The sequence below is a fragment of the Peromyscus eremicus genome, chromosome 12, assembly GCF_949786415.1.
Source record: "Peromyscus eremicus chromosome 12, PerEre_H2_v1, whole genome shotgun sequence".
NCBI classification, from domain to species: Eukaryota; Metazoa; Chordata; class Mammalia; order Rodentia; family Cricetidae; genus Peromyscus; species Peromyscus eremicus.
The window spans coordinates 38,734,076-38,758,479 of NC_081428.1; the positions used below are offsets into that span (position 1 = coordinate 38,734,076).

At 38.8% G+C, this 24,404-nt stretch overlaps 1 protein-coding gene across 1 annotated transcript in view; it reads left to right on the forward strand.

The window, feature by feature from the left end:
* Positions 1 to 24,404, forward strand: part of LOC131922889 (transmembrane protein 45A-like) — a 46,720-nt gene that overhangs the window by 18,796 nt on the left and 3,520 nt on the right. The window contains exons 3-6 of the mRNA XM_059277726.1: positions 15,121 to 15,313; positions 17,732 to 17,938; positions 19,333 to 19,517; positions 23,905 to 24,050. Of these exons, the coding sequence (XP_059133709.1) occupies positions 15,121 to 15,313; positions 17,732 to 17,938; positions 19,333 to 19,517; positions 23,905 to 24,050 (731 nt within the window). The remainder of the gene's footprint in view (positions 1 to 15,120; positions 15,314 to 17,731; positions 17,939 to 19,332; positions 19,518 to 23,904; positions 24,051 to 24,404) is intronic.

A 24,404-nucleotide genomic window follows, 5' to 3' on the forward strand; every position in this document is an offset into this window, starting at 1 on the left:
GCTCTACAAAAGCTTCTCAGTTTCAAGAGGTCCCATTGATTGATTGTTTCTCTCAGTGTCTGTGCTACTGATGTTCTATTTAGGAAGTGGTCTCCTATGCCAATGCGTTCAAGACTACTTCCTACTTTCTCTTCTAGCAGGTTCAGAGTAGCTGGATTTATGTTGAGGTCCTTGATCCACTTGGACTTAAGTTTTGTGCACGGTGATAGATATGGATCTATTTGCAGCCTTCTACATGTTGATATCCAGTTTTGCCAGCACCATTTGTTGAAGATGCTTTCTTTTTTCCATTGTGCACTTTTGGCTTCTTTGTCAAAAATTATATGTTCATAGGTGTGCGGATTAATGTCAGGGTCTTCAATTCGATTCCATTGGTCCACATGTCGGTTTTTATGCCAGTACCAAGCTGTTTTTATTACTGTAGCTCTATAATACAGCTTGAAGTCAGGGATCGTGATGCCTCAGAGGTTGTGTTATTGTACAGGATTCTTTTGGCTATCCTGGGTTTTTTGTTTTTCCATATGAAGTTGAGTATTATTCTTTCCAGGTCTGTGAAAAATTGTGTTGGTATTTTGATGGGGATTGCATTGAATCTGTAGATTGCTTTTGGTAAGATTGCCATTTTTTCTATGTTAGGCCTGCCTATTTATGAGCATGGGAGATCTTTCCATTTTCTGACATCTTCTTCAATTTCTTTTTTCAGGTACTTAAAGTTCTTGTCATATAGGTCCTTCACTTGCTTGGTTAGTGTTACCCCAAGGTATTTTATGTCATTTGTGGCTATAGTAAAGGGTGATGTATCTCTGATTTCCTTCTCCGCTTCTTTGTCCATTGTACGTAGGAGGGCTACGGATTTTTTTGAGTTGATCTTGTATCCTACTATGTTGCTGAAGGTATTTATAAGCTGTATCAGTTCTTTGGTGGAATATTTGGGGTTGCTCAAGTATACTATCATGTCATCTGCAAATAGGGGAAGCTTGACTTCTTCCTTTCCAATTTGTATCCCCTTAATCTCCTTATGTTGTCTTATTGCTCTGGCTAGAACTTCAAGTACTATATTGAATAAGTATGGGGAGAGCGGACAGCCTTGCCTTGTTCCTGATTTTAGTGGAATTGCTTTGAGTTTCTCTTCATTTAATTTGATGTTGGCTATTGGCTTGCTGTAAATTGCCTTTATTATGTTTAGGTATGTTCCCTGTATTCCTGATCGCTCTAAGACCTTTATCATGAAGGGGTGTTGGATTTTGTCAAATGCCTTTTCAGCATCTAGTGAGATGATCATGTGTTTTTTTCTTTGAGTTTGTTTATATGGTGTATTACATTGACAGACTTTTGTATGTTGAACCATCCTTGCATCCCTGGAATGAATCCTACTTGATCATGGTGGATAATTGTTTTGATGTGTTCTTGGAGTCTGTTTGCCAGTATTTTATTGAGTATTTTTGCATCAATGTTCATGAGGGAGATCGGTCTAAGACAAAATTCTATCTACACAGCTTCAGTTCCATTCTGACACTCAGTTCCTCTCTGTCCCTTCTTTTTCTGTCCTCTCATAGCTCTAGTAATAACTAAGCTCTTATGCTCTTGAGCTCATCCTCATCCTCCATTCCTCTGTCTTCCATCTTTCCTTCCTCTTCTCCTGATCTGACCCAATCCCTACTCATCCAAAAACTCTGCCCTGTACTCCCTTCTCCAACCACACAACTCTGCTCAGACCAGGAATTCTGCCCCAGCCTTCACTTGCACCTGGTTGTGCAAAAACCCTTTTGTCCTGAGTCAACAGCTCTGGAATGTCACTAAGCCTGAAGGAAAGGTATGGTCTGAGCTTCATTTGCACAAGAAACAAAGCTATATATCTGTCCAGGAGACAGGCATTGTCTCTGTAGGGGTGTTACCTAGTTCAGATGAGCAGTAGATCTGAGAAGCTTATACTGTTTGCCCTTATGACCTAGGAATTAAGGGCACACAAGAAATTGATAGTAGGAAACAGCTGATATATTAAAAGCCAAATAACATCAAATATTCCCTGATATTTGATTTTCTTCTTAAAGAATTCCTTGACTCTTCTGGGTTTAGCTTTATCGTATACAGCTGAATGTTTATTTTATATTGTTGTGCCCAGATCGTGACCCCCAGAGAGACCACCAAAGACGAGCAAGCCAGAATGCAAAAGCAAGGTTTAATTCTGGATATCCAATACAAGCCTAGGCAGGGACTTCGTGCAATACATCCAACACAGTGGAGGCTGGAGGAAGTACCCGCCTGTCCGCAAGCTCAGTTTTTAAAGGGAAAAATCACAAGATTACATCATTTAGGGGTGCTAGTATGGGTACAATTCTGATTGGCTCGCTTCTAGGGGCTTTCTAGAAATCATGGCTTAATCTTACTTCTAAGGGAGTGGTTACCCGCCACCATTTCTCATTGGCTGCCCTCAGGTGGGGGCATTTTTATGGTCAGTTACCCTGGAAACCAGGGAGAGGACATTCCATAGTCCGGCAGGCATTACCTCGTGACTACCTTGTGACTCTGTACTTTTACACTTCCTGGTTTCTGGAATCTGGACTGACTTGTTTCAGTAACTATTGGCCTATCCCTAGAAGAAGAAATCTTAGGTTTTAGTTTTTGGGTGAAAGCATTTTGGTCTTATTTCTAAGATGGCTCAATTTGGTCTCACAATATACTTGCAGCCCGCAGCAGGCCCATTTCTGAGAACTTTGCAGATCTCTATATTAGGTATTCTTGGAGACCCTTGCTTTTCCTCATAGACATGCAGCCAGGTTGGAAATGCCCAGAGGACAGTTTGTATAATGGCAGACAAGAGATGGTTACTGATTCCTTTTGGTTCCCTTTGTTCATTTGCATGGACCTTGACGTTTTTTGTCATGAATTTATGTATTTGACCTTTTATACAGTAGGAAAAGAATCACAGGTGGGGATTTGGTAGGGCTGAAATAATGACTTTAAGTATTGTATCAGGGAATGGAAAAGATGGTTGGTCAATCCACATGGCCTTTGTTTTCCTGTACTTGGGTCAGCCATTTTTCATGGAGCTGTTTATCTTTTCATAGCTGAAATTGAGGCGTGCACCCACACATCTGTCCCTTTTTATTTTTGTTTTCTATATGGTTTTGTGTGTGTGTGTGTGTGTGTGTGTGTGTGTGTGTGTAATCTTGATTTCAAAGGAAAGATGGCATTGGAGTAATTTTTCCATGTGTTCAATTTATAAACAAGATATCCTAGGATTCTGTAGTCTAACTGAAAAATTAAAGATTTTATTCAAATCATGCAGTACAGTTTACATACAGACTGGGAGCATTGATGATTAAGGAACTCTAGTTGGAGAGAAGAGCTGGACCATGAGAGAGATTGTTTCAGTGTGATGTGTGTAAATGCTAAGGGCAGTGGAAGTGGAGGTAATATGGTCCTAGTAAGACTGGAAGTTCAAGGTCAAGAGAAGAGTTACTTCCAAGATCAGCATTAGCAGCCTTAACTGCTCCCTTGTAAGCTTTGGGGTTAAAGCTTTTTATCTCATGATGACCTTGGTTTCTGATACTTTGCTTTGTCGTCAGGCCTTATGCAGAAAAAAAGACCTCTTTATTTTTCCATCTTCTTATTTTTCTTTCAAAGGAAAATTTTAAGCAAATTTAAAAATACAGCAAATAATATAGTTGGTCCACTAACTAACTCAACACTAATGTTACCTATCCTCTCACCCACTTCTTTTCCCCCCACTTTTGTTTAAGTCTGTGTTTAGTGAAACACAACTAAGCCCTCTGCAATATCCACAAACGTCTACAAATAATTCTGAAGTTATGATGGCTGCACTTGAAATTTTTTGACTTTTGGATTGTATGAAGCGACATACATTCTATAGGTACATTACTTTGAATTTCCTCAATGTCAATATACATTGTGATACTATCTGATGCGATAGAATGCAAAATCTATGTGATCTCAAAATTTTCTCTGTAGTGCACTGTGCTACTGAGTTGTTATGTTAGTAGGTTAGGTGTTTGTTATTGGTTGTTTTTGCTCTTTTGGGGGCCCACCACCCAGCTCCCAAATAAATCACACATGGAGGCTTATTATTACTTATAAATGCCCGGCCTTAGCTTGGCTTGTTTCTATCAGCATCTCTTAACTTAAATTATCCCATCTGTCTTTTGCCTCTGGGCTTTTACCTTTTCTTCTGTAAGTTTACTTTGTTTCTTACTCTGTGGCTGGCTGTGTAGCTGGGTGGCTGGCTTCTGATGTCCTCCTCCTTTTCTGGCTACTTTCTCCTTTCCCCAGATTTCTCCTTCTGTATATTCTCTCTGCCTACCAGGCCTGCCTATCCTTTCTCCTACCTTGCTGTTGGGCGTTCAGTTCTTTATTAGACTGTCAGGTGTTTTAGACAGGCAAAGTAACACAGCTTCACAGAGTTAAACAAATGTAACATAAACAAAAGTAACACACCTTAAAATAATATTCTACAACAGGTGTTACTATGGTTTGAATGAATTTTGAGCCCTAAGTATTAAAGTATTAAAAACCTAGTACCCAGTGTTGAGAAGTTATGGACCTAGTGCAAAGATGTTTGATCATTGTGGGTACTGCTCTCTGCAGAGTTCGATGTAACATCATGGAATTCCAGCACTTTCTGAGATATGTGTTATTATAAAAGGATTGTGTCCCTCTTAATCTTTCCCTCCTACACACACTTCACTTTACCTGTGAGCCATATGTAACAAGCCCCTCATGGACCTCACTAGAGTCTGAACAAATGGGACTGACTGATACTATCTTTACCTTAAAAACATGTGAGCTTGTGTGAATTCTTTCTGAGGAGACCTAAACAGACATCTATTTACCTCACATAGGGCACCAAAAGGATTATAGAAACAAGTTTACCTGTGTAGCCTGTGATCCAAGGAGTTTGATTGGAGTTACTTACAGGAGGATTGGCAACTTATGAGTGGCTATACCAACAGAGAAAACATCTTTCTTTCTCCCCACAATAACTTTGGGATTGTGACCATAGAACTTTTGGGAGTGGCCCACCAACGTGTGTTTTAACTTGAGGTCCACACCCTGAGAGGGATCCATACCTAACACTTCCTGGATGGCCAGGAACTGGAGACTGGATAGCCCTCTCAGGCCTGGCCAAAAAAAAAAAAAATCAAGGAAATGATTCCTACCAACTGTTAACTGTCTATGTATCCTTGGGGAGAGAAGGGACCTGTGATATCCTACCCCTTCCATGGATGGGCCAAATCTTGTTCAGTTATCTGTTGGGTAACCATAAGTGAGAAGGCCATGCCATACCCAAAAGCCAGCAGTCCATAAAGGGCTGAGTAAGTGCTTCTCTTTATTTCATCATAACAATAGAAAACAGATTATTTTTAAAAATTTAAATAGAATATGTATGGTTATCTCCATAAAATAAAAAAAATTGAATGATTTTTGTTTTATTCAATAGTATTCTCAGTCTCTCTAATTCCTATAAACTCATAGTTATCTAGACAGATTGGGTCTAAAGTTAAGTTCCTTCCTGGAAGAATACTTTGTCCACATTTTGTTTGATTGTCTCTCTTTTATAGCCTGACAACTGTTGATTAACATTGTCACAAATTAAGGATTTGCTAAGTTCTACATTCTACAATTTTGTCTCATATTTATTAGTTGAAATATTCCTATAAAAGGAATTTTCTCTCATTAGCAGTCTGGACACATTCCTTCCTAATTGTTTTTATCTCAGTGTTTCCCAAATTGAAGTCAATAATTTCCAGGGAGTCTGCTGATATGGTCTTATATTATGGGTGGCAGATATATACAGGGTTTTAATTATGATAAAAAAACCTCTGTATTAGTACTTAAACAATGATTAAGGAATATTATAGGCATATCTAGTTCATTTAGATGATATCTAGTTCATTTCAATGGGATTCTTATGTTCTTGGAGTTCAACCAGTAATCTGTGCTACAACTGGCATTTGTATTTAGCACCACGGTAGGTGCAAACTGTGCTGCTTTAATTAACAAGGTTAATTAGAGAAAATACCATAATGTACCAGGTAACAATTCAGTGGATTTTGGTTTGAATAAAAGTCCTTCTATTGAGGCTAGACAAGGCAACCCAATAGGAGGAAAAGAGTCCCAAGAGCAGGCAAAAGAGTCAGAGACACATCTGCTCCCACTGTTAGAAGTCCCACAAAACCACTAAGCTAACAGCCATAACATACATGCAGAAGACCTGGTGCAGACCCATGCAGGCCCAGTGCTTGCAGCTTCAGTCTCTGTGAGCTCGTGTGAGCCCTGCCTGCTTAGTTGATTCTGAGGGCCTTGTTCTCCTAGTGTCCTCACCCCTCTGCTATAGAGATGGCATTCAATAAGTATCCACTATAATTATTACAATGAGTTTCTGTAGTATGGGAAAGAGTAAAATGATGGGAGAGATTATGAGGATCTAAAGACAGACACATCTCTACCTTGCTGGTGATAAATTAGTTGACCTGAGCAGGTTGCTTAGTCTATCTGAATTTCTCATGTCAAACGTAAAAATGGAGAGAAAATTGTAACCTCATGGAATTGAGTGGTAGGTGCTCAAAAATACCAATTTCCTTCCTTCGTCTATTTTGGACACACACTTAGGTTGTCACTTAGTTTTGTCACAATACACTTGTGAAATGTGTGGTGAAAGTTATGATATGCAGGCCTGCATCATTATCTTTAAGGTAAGGACAATAATTATAAGGATGAAATTAATTAGTACATGTAAAACCTGTTGACAATAAGAGCCTCGTGTGCTGGTGAGTTTTCTGTCAAGTTACCACAAGCTACAGTCATGTGGGAAGAGGGAACCTCAAATGAGAAATGGCCTCCATCAGATTGGCCTGTAAAAAAGTCTATGTGGCATTTTCTTAATTAATGATTGATGTAGGAGGGCCCAGATCACCTGGAATGGTACCACCCCTGGGCAAGTCGTCCTAAGTTATAAATACAGTGAGCTGAGCACAAGCTTTGAGAAGCAAGCCAGGAAGCAATATTCCTCCATGGGCCCTGCTTTGTTTCCTGTCTTGAGTTCCTGCCCTAACTTCCCTCAATGATGGACTATGATCAGGATGGATGAGCTAAATAAATGCTTTTTTCCTCACCTTGCTTTGGGCTATGGTGTTTATCACATCAATAGAAAACAAACCAAGATGGTTGCTATCCAGTCACCTTGTTTCCCCTCATTTAATGATGCAGCTGGCAAAACCAACTAAACTTAGAAAAGAGGTGTAATATAGGTAATATAGATGCATACCTATAATCTAAGCTATTGGAAGGTGGAAGCAGGAGGATCAAGAGTTCAAGGCCAATATTGGCTATACAGCAAGTTTGAGGAAAGCCTGGGCTATATGAAACTGTCCGAAGAAAAAGACACAAGAGTATTAGTACTGGGGGACTTGGACTGGGAGAAGAAAGAAAAGAAGGAAGGAAGGGAGGGAGGAAGGAAGGAAGGAAGGAAGGAAGGAAGGAAGAGAAGGAAGGAAGAAAGAGTGAGTAAGTTAGTCAGTCCTAGGTTTCACTCCTAGAAATTGATTTACTAGGCTGTGGGTGAAGATTAGATATCATAAATACTTTTATGGCTTTCTGGATATTTTGTGCATGGCTCAAAATATAGTTTTCCCAGGCTGAGAATTAGTGCTCTAAGAATTAAACTTTGATCAGTATTAAATTACACAACACACCAGAACTTTCCACTGGCAGTTTCAGCCTTGCCAGTTTCTTACCATTCCTCTGATTCTGGACTCAAGAATTAGAACTTGGCTCACAATGCTACCCTCTCCCCCTTTTCACACTGGGGAAAACACGCTGCGCCCTATCTCAATGAGGCTCAGCGGAGTAGGTTGCCCTCAGTGTCTCTCAGGTCCTCCAGTTGTACCCTAGTCACAGAAACCATCTCAATCTCTGCCTGGGAGCGAATGAGGCAACCTCCTGGAGAGCTTTGGGTTTGAAGCAGAAACAGCCTCTGATGTTAGGCAGTCCCTCCTATGGTGCAAGAACGTGTATTATGCCTGCTTATCCTTAGCTTTGTAACTGAGGAAGAGATGACCCTAGTATATAAATATTATTCTAGACAGCACCTTAACAGATTCCTTGGAGGGATTTGGTGGTGTTCATGTTTGTGCCTGTCTAGACTAATTGAAGCAGAATCTCTGAGGATTGTGGTCTTGGTGTTTGTGTGTGTATTAATGCTAACCATTAACTTTTTTGGCTTAGAATTTCATACATGAGTACTATACTTACATCATTTCTCTTCCTTCCTCTTCTCCAGCTCTTCCTATGTCTGCACCACTGCCTCTAAAATTCAATACCACTTCTTTGTTATTATTGTTACATATATATTAATGTATATGTATATATAAATTCAACCTTCTGAATGACATTTAGTGTCACTCATTCGTGTATGTGTTTCGGTCTGACCACTTGTGCAGGGGTCTCTGTGACCTTCACAGGCAGCAGAGTGGTGACCAAGGGGGGGCAAAAAGGTGATTCAGCACCACACGACTTGGTACCCAGTGTTGGTTCAAACTTTGGGAGTCTGATCCCAAGTGGCTTATTTTAGACATATTTAAACACAGCATAATCTGGTGAAAACTATTCTTGTGATGATGAACTCAATCCTGCATGTACAACAAAGCATGCCTAATCTTTGTATTTGTAAGCTAAACACAGATCAGATGTGACTACATCCGAAGTCTTTGTAAAGTATATGTAACACTATCCATAAAGGTAGGTTCTAGAGATTGACTGAGAAAAACAAGCTTACCAGAAGGGTCTAGAGGAGGGTCTGGTGCCAGAAAATCTCTCCAGCTACCCATGTTACACAAGGATCACCAGGCTAGAAGGCACATCAGCTCCAGCCTTCTGGGTGGAAAGCAGGTTTTGCATTCCTTCCCTTGAAGGAACAATCATGTGTGCTTAACATTCCAGGTTCCCCTGGTACATGTCTGTGAGCATAGAGACCTCTGTGCCCCATACACACTTGGGATTGGATAGTCCATTAGGTGGCTCCTCCCTGGAGAGGACTGATTCTTCCTCTCTTGGCAGCCTTTTATTTCCTGTAGCTCTTCATCTGGGATGGGATGGACCTTGTGAGATTTCCCTCATCTACACTGGCATGTCAACCGGTGTTGTCACTGTGCTGGTGTTCTTTAGGTGACCACATTGTTAAGATTTTCTGGGTATACCTACTGTGCCATACACAGAAAACAACATCTAATAGCAGACCTCCCGATCCTCTTTCTCTTGGGACATTTCAGCTCTTACAATTTTCCACAGTGTTCCATGAGCCTTAGGTATAGGAATTGTGCTGTACATGCATCAGTTGAGGGGGGGGGGCTCCCAAGGACAGTTCTCTGCATTTCAATCAGTTGTTGCTTTCTGTTGTTATCTCCATCTGCTGCCAAAAGAACTATCCATCTCTTTAGAGTCTCTTATTCCCCTCATTGGTTCTTTTTAATTTCCATGTTTCTGTGATTACTCCAGTTGGTATACTCATGTATCAAGATTCATAGAGAGGATCCGCAAATAAAAGAGAACACATGGCATTTGCAATTCTGGGTCTGGGTTACCTCAATAAGTATAATATCTTCTAGGTCCACTTACCTGCAAATATCATTATATCATTTTCTACAGCTTAATACTATTCCGTTGTATAGATGTAGCACATTTTCATTATCCAGGCATCAGCTGAATGATGTTTAGGTTGTTTCCACTCTCCAGCTATTGTGAATAGAGTACCAATAAACATAGTTGAGGAAATATCTGTGGAGCAGTATGTTGAGTCCTTTGGGCACAGGCCAAGGGGTGTTATAGCTATGGGTCATATGGGTCATATGGGTCATAGGGTAGCTTGATTTTTAGCCATTTGAGAATTCAATACATGGATTTCCAGAGTAGCTGTGGCAGTTTGTAATTCCACCAACAGTGAATGTAGGTTCTTCTTTCCCATATCCCCTCCAGCATCTGTTGTCAGTTGTTTTCTTGACCTTATCCATGCTGACTGGGGTGAGATGATATAGAGTTTTCATTTACACTTTCTCAGTTGTAGGGGATGTTGGACACTTTTTAAGACTTTTGTTGGACACTTTTTCTTTTGAGAACTCTATGTTCAGATAGGTTGGGTCATTTGTTTTAACTTTTTTTTTTTTTTGGTTTCTTAGTATATTCTGGATATTAATCCCCTGTCAGATATATAGCTGGCAAAGATTCTCTCCTGTTCTATGGGCTTCCTTTTCATTTGGTTGACTGTTTCCTTTGCTCTACAAAGTTTTTTAGTTTTATGAATTCCCACCTGCCAATTGCTGACCTTAATTCTTTGACAAATGGAGTCCTATTCCGAAAGCTCTTTCCTATACCCACATCTTGTAGGCATTGCCTGTGTTTTCTTCTAGTTTTAGCATTGCAGGTTTCATAGTGAGGTCTTTGATCCATTTGGAGTTAATTACTGTGAATGATGATAGATTCAGGTCTAATTTCACTATATTACACTTTCCCTAGCACCATTTGATGTTATTTTTTTCCAGTGTTTGTTTTGGCATCTTTGTTAAATATCTGATTGCTATAGATATATGTACTCCTATCTGGGTCTTCTAGTTTGTTCTGTTGTCTGTTGCTTTTGCCAGTATCGTGTTATTCCTACTATAAGTGTAATGCAACTTGAAACCTGGTAATCTCTAGAGTATTGTTATTTCTGTTCAGGATTGGCTTGGCTCTCTGAGGTATTTTGTGGTTCTATATGATTTTTTTTTTCTGTTTCTGTGAAGAATGTCATGGTGATTTTGATTTGGGTTGTGGTTGAATCTGTTAAGTTGCTTTTTGTACATTGGCCATTTTCACAATGTTAGTTCTACCAATCCCTCAGCATTGGGGAGTCTTTCTATCTTCTGGTATATTCCTTAATTTCTTTCTTCAGAGATTTAAAGTTTTTTCTTGTAGAGGTCCTTCACCTTCTTGGTTAGGCTTATTCCCAGATATGTTATTGTCTTTGATGCTACTGAGAATGGGAGTGTTTTCATGATCTCTTTCTTAGTATGTTTGTTATTAGATATTTGTTGTTTAAGGTTGCTTTCATTTTGTTGGTTGTTTTCAGCACATAGTTACCACCTCTCTCTCTCTCTCTCTCTCTCTCTCTCTCTCTCTCTCTCTCTCTCTCTCTCTCTTTCTCTTTCCCGTCTCTCTCTTTCTTCTGGGTCACGGCATGGGAGAGTACATAGTTTGAAATTACAGTTATATGACAGGAAATCCACGGATTACTGAATAATGAATCTATTTACAGAGAAATAATATGGAGCAAACAACTCACTAACTCAGAATAAGGCTAATCTGTCACAGATTCCTGGAAGGCTGAGGACTGGTCCCGAGTTGCTTCATGCCACCAGATTCAGTCACCACTATGCAAGAGCGCACAAGAGAGAAGGGCCCTGAGTTCATGCTCTTCAGGTCTTAAACTAGTCAAGAGGCCACGCTCTAGGGGCTGTTACCCTAAGGTCATAAATGGAACAAATATCCACTACAGAGTTATGCTTTTTCCTGTTTTTTTTTCAAGACAGTTTCTCTGTGTAATAGCCCTGGTTCTCACTCAAACAGAATTGCTGTACTATGGGGTGAGTGGACTCTTAACTACTCTATTAACTGTCAAATTAATGGGCAAAGAAATGATGCCAATTTTCACTTATATTATCAGGGGATAACTTCTCTTTTTATTTATTAAGAACTAGTGCTCAGAGAAGCCAAAAGATGGGGCCCAAACCATTCCATAGAGTTAGGACAAGAACCTATGCTTACTGCCGTGAGATATACTGAATCTGACTCTTAGATGATTTAGATGTTTTAAGGGTAGACTGAAGCATCTGGGGTCTTTTTTGGATGCTATGGTCCATGGCATATTACAGCAGATGGCAATTAATAATTCAGATGTCAATCCATCAGATGAGTAAGTCTCTGATGGAGGAACCTCATCAAGCAAGGCTTATGAGGACATAGAATCTGAAAACTGGTTGTTTCTGTCTGTAATTTTTTCATGTACTATTACAACTCAGCCTGGATTGGTAGTGTATTTTTGCCATGGTATATTGGGCATATTTATCTGTGGATAGTCAGGCAGATGATTTCTTCTTAAATTGTATAATTTTGATGAATAGAAATAGTATGATATTTTTCATAGCTCAGGCTGACATAGGAAAATAACAGTATTTTCAGTTATAAAGATAGCTTTTTACACAATTAGCTGACTTAAGACCTCAGCAAATTCAAAGTAGACCAGTTGCCCCTGAAAATGAATCACACAAGGACAGATTCCCAGGTGTCTGGTTGTTGAACCAAGGTCAGGCATGAAGCAACTTTAGTGCCAGTTCTTCACTTGCAAACATCTGGCTGAGAACATTAAAGACATAACTCCCTGCACAGATTCTCTCAGCAACTGACTCTCTACATAAACTTTTTTCTTTTTCTTTTTAAATTTTTTTAAAAATTCTTTTTCATTTTTATTTTTTTAAGAAATTTTCTACTCATTCTACATATCACCCACAGATCCTATCTCCTCCCTCCTCTCATCCCAGCCCTCCCTCCCAAGCCATCCCACATCCCCACATCCCCCAAATCAAGGTCTCCCATGAGGAATCAGCAGATCCCAGCACACTGAGCCTAGGTAGGTCCAAGCCCCTCCTCACTGCACCAAGGCTGCACAAAGCATCACACCACAGGCACTAGGCTCCCAAAAGCCTGCCCATGCACCAGGGGCAGATCCTGATCCCCCTGTCTGGGTGCCCCCCAAACAGTTCGAACCAAACATCCGTCTTCTGTATCCAGAGGGCCGAGTCCAGTCCCATGGGGGCTCCATAGCCACTAGTCTACGGTTCATGGGCTTCCACTAGTGTGGCCAGTCATCTCTGTACGTCCTCCCATCATGATCTCGATGTCCCTCGCCTGCAGAATCCCTCCTCTCTCTCATCGATTAGATTCCTGGAGCTCAGCCTGGTGCCTAGCCGTAGATCTCTGCATCTGCCTCCATCAGTCATTGGACAAAGGCTCTATGATGGCGGTTAGGGTATTCACTAGACTGGTTACCAGAGTAGACCAGTCCAGGTACCCTCTAGACCACACTGCCTGCACTCCCAGGTGGGGTCATCCTTGTGGATTCCAAACTTCTAATCTCAGTTTTATGATACAAGACTCAAGGTTCAGCCAACTAACTTTATGTTTAGGTCCTAGGATGCTTTTAAGGTCATTGTCCCCTGAGAAGATGTGGAGCACTCAAGTGCTATGTGCCTTCCATGTGCTCACCAGGGAGCTTGCCTGACAGCCATTCCCAGCCATGCTGACTACCCGATCAGCATAACATTTCAAATCTGAGAGAAACTGTGTGACTTCATGTGTGTTATTAGAATGACTCTGTTTCTTATTGTTTACTCAAGAAATGTAATGTGACCCTCAAAAAGAGCTTTCTGCTGGGAATGTATATAACTTTGTAAAGACAAAGAAAAAAAAAGAAGAGAGAATTTTCAAGTTGAAGTAAAAAAGAAAGAACAAGATGCCATGGTCCATGGCATATTACAATAAAAAGCTGTTTTTGAGGGTCATTTGTAGGGACAATTAGTCTACTTTGAATTTGCTCTGAGGTCTTAAGTCAATTAATTGTATAAAAAGCTGTCTTTATAACTGAGAATACTATTGCTTTCCTATGTCAGACTGAGCTATAACAAATATCCTAGCATTATTTCCATTCATCAAAATTATAGAGCTTAAAAAGAAATCATCTTCCTGACCATCCACAGATAAGTGTACCCAGTATATTCATGGAGAAAATACACTACCAATCCAGGCTGAGTTAGAATATCACATGAAAAAATTACAGATGGAAACAACCAGTTTTCAGATTCTATGGCCTCATAAGCCTTGCTTGACAAGGTTCCTCCATCAAAGAGGAGGACCCATCTGATGGGTCATGTCTGAAGTATTAATTGCCATCTACTATAATATGCTGTGGACCATGGCAATTGGAGATATGATACTTCACAGTATTTGTGTCAGCTTTACAGTTTCTCCCAGAGCTTCCTTTAAATCACAGAGGAATAACCCACAAGGTCTGCCCTGAACTGGGGAACTCTAGTTTTCTGATCAGAGGATATCCTGAAATCCTCTTTCGTAATTGTGCTTAGCTCTTACCTAGTATTAGGCCCATAGAATGATTCTAGATTGTGTCATCATTGTTCAATTGATGGCACAATATATTTGAACAAAGGGCTGCACACAAAATAAAAAGAAAATCACACTGTTCAAGACCATCTTTCCTACAGCACTGACCAACAAAAGGTTATTTCTTTGGAAATCTGCAGTAGCATGTTGACAGTCTTCTGTGTTGCAGTCAGGGCATGCCAAAGTTGCCAATGCAGAAGAGAGAGCTGAGGGAATCATGTAGACTTCAGTGACTCAACCTAGAAGTGATATGTGCCAATTCCTAACTCAGTCAGCTAGCTAGAACTAGAACAATGGTTTCCATCTACCTGCATGAGAGGGTGAGAAGGTGTGTGGCAAAACATACAAATGTTAGATGAATGCTAACAATCTCTCTCACACACTTGGTCCTTGATACTTTGAAATCACATATGTGGAAAAAATTCATAGGCAATTTCACATCATTTCAAACTCTAAACAATCAGGTCAGGGTTTCATATTACTTTCTTCTATATTTAAAGAAGAAGTGGTTAATGAAGTGCATACTGTCTTCTTAAGAAACCATTTTGAGGTTTGTGTTAAAAACCAACAAAATATTGCTTAATAGTCGTGAGATCTGGGGAAGTCATTTAACTCCTGTAAATATATATCTCAATTGAAAATGGAATATTAATCCCTTATTCATGAGTATGCTGTGAAGGTTAGGCTAGAGATATCATTTAAAACATCTCACACAATGTACACTATCAAGTGTCAAAGTGAGTTTTAATTTTATCAGCATATCTGATACTATAATATGATCTACTATGTGCTAATAACCACCAGAAGCTAGCTAGTCTGCTTGTTTGGGGATGAGAAATGATTTGGTGATGTTCCAGAAATGAAATATCTATCATCTGAATATTCTTTTCTTTGTAGGTCCCAGGGGATTCCCAAGGTCATTTCCTTGCTGGAACACTTTTCCTTATCATAGCTCTTTGGTGGAGTACAAAGAGTATTCTGAAGCATGTTTGTAAACAGCAAAAGAGGTCTTCCTCCCTTATTACCAAAGAATTCTTCTTTCGAGCAGAACTTTTGGAGGGAATTGTGATTATTGGCATGGCATCAGTAGGTGAGTTGACTTACTGTGTTGTATTTTCTCAATTTGGTATTTTTATATGCATAGACAAGTTTTTTCTTTTTTTCTTTTTTTTTACATAATCTAGAGCTGAATATTTTATTCAAATATTTATTAAATATTTTAATTACAATTTCCATATGATATAATTTGTTAGCAATATGGTATTGGGGTTTATATGAAGGCCTATTTCTTAATAAAATAATTGTAGTATTTAATTTACCTACTCAATCATGATGAATTTCCTTTGTGGAATTGGTTGGATCTTCTGAAATAATTTCATATTAATTTTTTTCTAATCCTTGAAAGAATAAACCCTATTAGAAACCATTTGCAGATGATGCAAAATAATCAATGATTATTGGAAAGTTTCAATAAATCATTGCAAGAAGGTTATGGAGAAGGGTCAGGGCTGAGGAAAGCCTTGCTTCATGATCTCATCCTTTTTTTTTTTTTTTCTAATTTCTTGAGTTAAACAAAGCAGTTTGGCCAGATAATTTACAAAGCCTTTCCATTGCTTTAGAGAATTCCATTAAAATGGTCTGTTTTTAGTTTCACTGTTATAAAAGATAAAGCTTTCTGTTTTTTGTGCTTTATTCATGGAAAGAGATTTTTGATAAGACTCACACTAATTGTTTCCCAAGAGAAGAATTTATCTGCAAACTTCTATATGTTAGTAAGTAAGCCAACATCTCTATGAAAGTTGAAGCGCTTGTTAAACTGACTATACCACATGCTGCATCCATTGGGGATTCTTGCTTATCCTTATGCTGGAGGAAGCTGAATCTTAAGAATTTTTGTTTTGAACCCAGGAACCAAGGCCAAAGGTCTGGTAGTTAGGAAATGAAGAGTCAGCCTCTAGAGGACAGTCTCATAAGCCTTGGACATTAGGTTGGAATAGACACTTGAACCAAAATGATCAGCTGCCCGGAGCCATTCCCCAGTGGTAGATGGGTCCTGCAGAGGGTGTAAGGAGTCGGCGGGAGAAAGAAGTGAGCCAGGCCATGGTGGTCAGGAGAATCTTGCAGGCTGACTGACTAGCAGCCAGAGTGTTTCTTTATTTATACAGAATTTAGTTATCAGGGATACATTCATGATGTTCCAAAACATAGATCATATCATTTTGTTTTTGGACATGTCTTTCACTTCCTTTTGCTCATCTTTTAGTCATCATTAATAAACTATGACAGAACAGAATTATCATTTCCAATCATTTTGTCTCAAGTTTTGACATCATTAAACAGAGTTATCATTCTTACTCATTAACCCCATAACCCAATTTTTGAGAATCTAGAGGCATATGACAGCCTATGCTCAGGCTGGTTGTTTTGGTTGCTTCAAGGACATTAGACCAAAACAAAATCTTCAACCACCCTGGGCATTTTGCCATGTCCCAAGCAGTGTATTATTAACTCTTAGTGGTCAGAGTGCCCAGGAAAAATCCTCAGGCTAAAGCTGCTGCAGTTATTACAACAATGTTCACATTTATATTCTTATAGAATTTGTCTATATGTCTAATCCTGGCATTCTGTTGTTCCTTGGTCATATGACATTATAGTGGCTCTACATGAGCTAACTTCTAAGAGAGGGAGGTCCTAACACCTCATACTTTTATCACCTTTCCACTCCACGCTTTGCTCATCAATATGTCTTTGTGTAGGGCAGTTGTATGCCATATAATTGAGTGTACAGTGGGAAGAGCCTTGTAATCTGAACTGTGGACAATTCCTCTAGCCCACTGAATCTTGTTGACCTTTTAAAATTTACTTTGTTTTGAATATCTTGTTCCAGTGTAAGTAGAGGGACAGACGTTTCAAGAATGTCTCATAGCCTCATGAAGAGACCTTTGGCTTCTTCTTTATGTGTCACAACCTCCAAGGCATAAGGAAGACCTTCAAGTAGATAAGGATATCTCCCTCAAAGTGTGTGTGGGGGGATAGTATGTTCAGGACTTTCCTGGGTAAGCTTAGAAGCAGCATTCCTTGGAGAAGGCATAAATGATTCATATGGAATTTTCCAATAATCTAACATCCCCAAATTATACAAATATTGAAAGTGCCCCAAGGATCTAACAGGTGGAGATGAGAACCAAAGGTGGCATGGCAGCCATCATGTGGCTCAGCTTTGCTGGATCTTTGTCAAGTAGCTGTGCTGGCTTTATGACTTCTGCCATTCCATTCAGATATGGCTGTGCATTGGTTGTGACTATAAAATTGGTTATCTCAACTAGCATTTGAACCTCTAAGAAAGTCTAAAGTGTCACTACAAAACTGTTAGAGAACCACCCAAAGAGGAAGTAATGTTATAAGAAGACATAGTAGATTGAAATAAGCAATGGTCATATCTTCCTGCATGTGTGTGCTAGGTAAAACCATGTAGAGTGTTGCTAAACTGTGTTATGCTTTTCTGCAGGAATAATTGGTCTATACATTGCCCTTCCAAAGATACATCAGTTCTCAGATAAAGACTACAAGTTGGCCCTAATCCTGCACTGGCATCATCTTGCCATGTATGTCTTCTTTGCGATACTAGGTGGGACCAAGATCTTATGTTTCATCATTAGTTCACTTCCAGTCTCTTTGGTCAAGTTAGCATTATCAAATGCCTTCTTTGTGGAAGGTAAGTATGGGGGAGTAGAGTTTTCTTTTCTTTTTCTCTCTGTATTTGTCTCAAAGTAAGCATCTGGGTAGCCCTGTAAAATAAAATAACTTTGCTTTCTTAGTGCTGTCCTGGTTGACAGGGCAAAGTATCTGGGGCATACTGAGACATCTATCTATTCCCTGTAGGATGCCAAGGATGGTTCTTCTCTGACTCATTCTCAAGACTGGGCAGATACAACCATTTAATGTGATTTATTCATGTTTCACATCTGTCCTGAAGAATCACCTTCTTTCTTTGTTTTCTTAGCAATTATCTTCTTTATACTTTTAATAATGAAAATTAAACTCAGAGAGTAATGGAAGTATGAATGCTCAACTGGGATAGGTAGCTGTTAGTAGCAGAATAGATTCTGCCTCCTGACAACCAGCTTTAAATCACTGATACAGTGAAACTTTGCCAGGATGTGGAAAGTTGAATCTGCAAATTTCAATCACATTAGAAGTGGAAATCCTAATTTTGAGAAATTAATGAAAAATAAAACATATATTGTGTTCGTTTTCTCCAAGATTACTGAGGTGGGTGAGAAAAAGGTCTTTAATGATTCTTCTTCATTTATTATACACGTGAAAAAGTAGATTAATTATGGAGCTCTGAGAGCTACAAGTGGTTAGGGGCACCTGTTCTTCACTTCCGTGTGAAGAAAGTAGTGCTTGATGGTTTCTTTTTAAGGACAAGGGCCAGAAAAAAAAAGAAGAATTGCAACAGCTAATAGTCTGGTTCTTATATCTTTAATGAGCATCCTTCTCTTTTAGTTTAGTGAAAACTATTAAGGTGAAACTGGAATATGTTTATGTAATGAAACATTATAGTTATTATATATGTTTCCTATATAGATAATAGATTGTGACTGTTATCACATCTGGTTATCTATTATGTAGAAACTCTGAATTGATATTAGTCATCAGTTCTGGAAGATAGCACTGGCACATTTCTCAAGGTGTGAATTATGGGGCACTGAATTCCTTAAGGCAAGGCTTTGGCTTCATCTTATTCATCTGCATATTCATGTGAATTGTAGCTCCCTGCCCTGTCATGTTTATTATTCACCAGCGTGCATAATAATGCCTTTAAATACCGTTAGTTGAAAATGTCATGTTAGAGGAGAAAATAAAGGCTGGAGAAGGAAAAGGAAGGTTGAATTTCAATGATTCCATTCTAAATAGGCAGTGATAATGGACAGAAGCTGCAAAGCTGCCCTCTGTGAGACCCAGTGGGACCTCATCCTTTGATCAGTTGTATAGGTGTATAAAATTCTGTGGCTCCAGAGGGAAAGAAGGTGGGAGAGAGAACTGGTGAGTTGGTTATCTTTGTTTTTAAAAAACAAAACAAAACTTTTTTTTCTACCCTATTAGCTTTTATTTTCTACAATCACACACATGGCCGGTCATTGGTGGACATCTTTGGGCACCAGCTGTTGAGCTTTGCTATATTTTTGGCAGGTCTGGTTGCCTTCATAGAATTCCTCACAAAGAGCAATGTAGTTCTGGAGCTCCTGAGGTCAAGCCTCATCATGCTACATGGGATGTGGTTCTATCAGGTGAGTTGAAGCCTCCGGCTGGCTCTATTTTGTTTCTACCTGTGGCTTCTCTCCTTTGTTGATGAGATAGTTTCTTATGGAGTCCAGAGACTTTCCTGTGACATGCTGTCTATAGTGAAACTGTTGGTCTTTAAGAGGTAATGTCTTTAAGTGACCTCAGGTTTCCTAGTGGGAACACTGGAAGAGCAGCTGAGCAGGAACTAGAATGTGACTATTATCACATCTGGTTATCCATTATGTAGAAACTCTGAATTGATATTAGTCATCATCAGTTCTTGATAATTAGATGGCTTATAGCCTAATCAGTAGTAAGCTCCAGAAACATATGGAAAGTGAGCAAGGGAGGAACCTTTTATTTATTGAGAAATAAGTGTATAGTTGCCATTGTACTGAAAAAAAAAACATTCTTTTGAGAGAGTGTCTAACTAATTATCCCAGGTTGGTCTTGAACTCAACATCCTAGAATTCAAGGCTTCAGCATCCTTAATGTTGTGATTATAGGTGTATGCTATATGTAGGTTTATGTATGTTTATCTTTTATTGTATTTCTATTAACATTGTATTTCACTTTGTTTATGATAATGTAACAGTTAAGTATTATCATCTTTAACTTATCAATAGGAAGACTCTATAAGATTAAACTGTTTTGCAAGTCTTACACCATAATGAAACTAGGCAATTCTCTGCTAAGTATTTCCATATAAACTTAGCTTAACAGGCAGGCATCCATATTAGTGGAGATAATGCCACAACATACAGGAGATTATGGGAATTCAAACAGGAATCCTGGATGAGTACAGACCAAGAGGTGAATATGTTTGACACATGGTAGAAACAACACATATGCCCCCTGCCAAAACCAGCATCTTCACCCTATCCCTTTGCCAAATTCCATTGATAGATGTGGGGCCTGGAAAACTGTTAAATGTTGAAGATGAAAGCAGTGACATGCATTTTTCTGTTTTGAATGAAATCTGTACTAGGCTCAGACTTCGGCCATCAGACTAATGTGAAAGTCAAGCAGCCTCTTATCTCTACCTAAGATCACTTACTGGCTCTAGGACAGTGGTTCCCAATCTTCCTAATGTTGCAACACTTTAATGCAAGTCCTCATGTTGTGTTACTGCTCTCGTTCATATACAGCTGTGATTCTCAACCTTCCTAATGCTATGACCCTTTAATATAGTTCCTCAGGCTGTGGTGACTCCCAACCATAAAACTATTTCCATTGTGACCTCATAACTGTAATTTTGCTGCTGTTATAAATGATAATGTAAATATCTGATATGCAGGATGGTCTTAGGTGACCCCTGTGCAAAGGTCATTTGACCCCAAAGGGGTTGTAACCCACAGGTTGAGAACTACTGCTTTAGGGCTTACGTTGTTTCACAAAGGACCAAAAATAAACAACCAAAAAAACTTGAACGAGGATCTAAGTCTGGATTTGTTTGATCTCAACTCTCGGCCTCTTTCCATTTGATGATATCAACTCTCTAACATCAATATTATGTTGAAAGTAGAATTTCAATCAATGATTACATGTTTTATGATGTCTGAGAAATTGTACTTTGATATGCACTTAAAGATTTAAACAATATCTGGGATGGAAGCAGTATGTTGCTTAAATAGGGTGTTCTAGTGATTTTTAGCCACCAGAAAGCAGATATTTGGGTAGTGAGGCTATTTCAAGTATTTCAAGTATCATGATCAACAGAGTAGGAAATATGTGTTTTAGGGGTAATATACTGACATGTATTCATGGGACCAACTTCCTTCTTAGCTGTGATTGTTCAAACTGCTGAGATGCCTCAGACTGACCTGGTGGTTCAGTCCACTATGTTTCCATATTGACCAATATAAAGAGGATGGATACTGATGAAGAGTGTGCAGTAGAGACAGAAGGCAGGCACTCCCACTGAGGAATACTGCCTGGGTCACTCACAAGTTTTTGATCATTGTCAAAATTATGGAAGTTTCTGAACTCCAGACTTCCCTTTATATTAGGAGAGACAATTAAACCTCCCTATTGAAGTTATTTTTTAAGACTAAAGATTATTGCAAAGAGCTCATGCATAAATGAGGATAAACTGCATAGCACATGGTGTATATCACTTGATCAGATATATGAGATAACAAAAGTTGTAGTTCTCATTCCAACCACAGGGAATCCATACATGGGACAACTGATTAAAGCAAAAAATCTCAGTTTCTACGGATTAACTCAGACTATTTGAAATTTAAGGAAGAAATGAAATTAAGGCTTTACTCAATATAGAGTAAGTGCCTATTTTTTTCTGTAAAAAAATTCATTATTTGGGAAATGAAGATAACAGATTAAAGATGATAATGAGTTCTGAAAAGGACATTGGAAGGAACTTGTAGGCACTGCAATGGATACATGACCAACTTACCATATCATTTATATAATTATCCAAATACCTATATTTCATTTTATTCTAGAGACCTGAAATTATTCAATCAATCACTCATCTATCATTTTATTGGGATAAAGTTCACAGAATACACAACTTTAAAGGATAAAATTCAGCAGTATTTATTCTATTCATAATGTCATGCATTACTACCTCTAATGACTTCTCAAACATTATCATCCATGCAAAGAAAACTGTAGCATGAATCTTAAATTAATAAAAAACAAACCCAGAGCCAGGTATTGGGGTGAATGTTGGAAGATCATACAAGCAGAACAAGCCACAGCCACCTCACCTCGCCAATTCCTCAGCTGATCCTGTTTCCTCAGACTGGAAGCTTCTGTTCTCATCCAAATTGATCTCAGCTGAACTGCTACTCAAAAGCCTAAAAGCTTAACCAGGATGTAGTTCCTCATCCTTACGCCTTAAATACCTTTCTGCTTCCCGCCATCACTTCCTGGGATTAAAGGCGTGAGTCACCATGCTTAGCTGTTTCCAGCGTGGCTATGAACTCACAGAGATCCAGAGGGATCTCTGCCTCTGGAATGCTAGGATTAAAGGCGTGTGTGCCACCATTTTCTGGCTTCTATATCTAGTGGCTGTTCTGTTCTCTGACCCCAGATAAGTTTATTAGGGTGCACAATATTTTGGGGAACACAATATCACCACAGAAAACCCTGCACCAAACTAACAGTTATTCTCCTTTTCTTTGGTGCCAGGATCTGCCAATTACTAATTTGTTTTCTAACTCCACCTATTATGTTTTACATGAAAGTGAATAGGACAATACATGGCCTATTGTTTCTGCTCATTGTCACTCAACACAATATCTTCAAGTTTTATCCATGTTATCACATGTTAATATTTCATTTCTTTTTCATCTTTGGGTAGTCATAATGCTGTTATGAACATTTATGCACACATTTTTTTTGAATACTTGGAGGCATTCCTAGGAGTAGAATGCTAATCATATGGCAATTCGAAATTTTACTTTCTCAGAAACTGTCAATCTTTTTCACCAAACAGTTTCATTTTACAGGCTTAAGGATTCCAGTTCCTCTACACTCTCACCAATATTTGCTATTTTTTAATTTACTATGATGATTGCCCTTCTAGTGAGTAGCAAGTTATATCCCACTGCCATTTTGATTTACCTTTCTCCAATGATGTCGTTCATCTTCCATTTGTTTATTGATCATTTACATATTAAAAACAACTTTCTTCATTCATGAGAATTTCATTTATGTACACAATGAATTATGATCATATAATTTATCATATATTCATATCATTATCCTATTTCATCCCTCTTAGTCCCTGAATCCCTCCCCAGCCCATCTCTCTCCCAACTTCACATTTTCTCTTTTTTGAAAACTTACTGAGTCAAATTAGTGCTTCCCATAAATGCACAGGCATGGGATCATCCACTGCAATGTGGGGAATCTACTGGTGGCCACACCCTCTAAAGAGAATGATTCTTCTCTCACAACTATCAACTCCTCAGTAAATGTTAGGGCCTGGAAAGCACTTCCTCCATATATACCAGAATTTTGCTTGGCTTGATTTTGTGGCTAGTTTAGGACAAACAACCATATCTTTTGTGAGTTTATGAGTGGGATAGCCATGTCATATTCAGATGACAGCATTTCATAGCATTCCTCCCTATCCTCTGGCTCTTATATTCCTTCTGCCTCCTCTCCTGAGATGTTCCCTGAGCCTTGGAACTGGTACAAGTGAGGGGATTAATAACAATGGTACATTTAGGGGTTAGCACTCTTTTGAGATAGTTTAGAAAGACAACTAGGTAAATATTGTCTGTTATTAAAATAGGTAGAAAATATGATTTATGTTTGCTATCTCTAACACTGACACTCATCTCGTTATCAAGTACACTGAATAAATGTTTTTGATACTGTGTCTGATTATTCTATGTGCTTTTTTTTTTTGAAACACAGATTTCTTTTGTCCTGTATCCCAAAAATAGAAACTATGCATGGGACCTGTCTGATCATAACAATGTTATGTTTCTCACCATATGCTTTTGCTTCTATTATGCATTGACCTGTGCCATCATTGGAATTAATTATGCTCTTGTTACCTGGTAAGTTAATGACTTTCATTCATCAGATATGATCATTAAGACTCAACTGAGTTAATCTTAAAGTTCAAATCTTTTTCATGAATTAATTTCTTCTACTACTGTCCCACAAGACAAAGTAGTATAGTATAAAATTATCTGGAAACACAGAAATTGCCAGCAAAACAGTAAATGGTGATTCATACTTAGAATAGCTGTCTGTGATGTCCCTCTGACACATGCATCATCCTGCAGCACATTCACCTGCACCTCCCTGGTAGGAGGTTTGAAAGGCCCCCAGAAAAGTTCCCTCTGATGGAAAAAGGCCCACCAAGTCTTTGTCTTGGAGAAGGAGAAAAAATAGGAAGTCTTTCATCT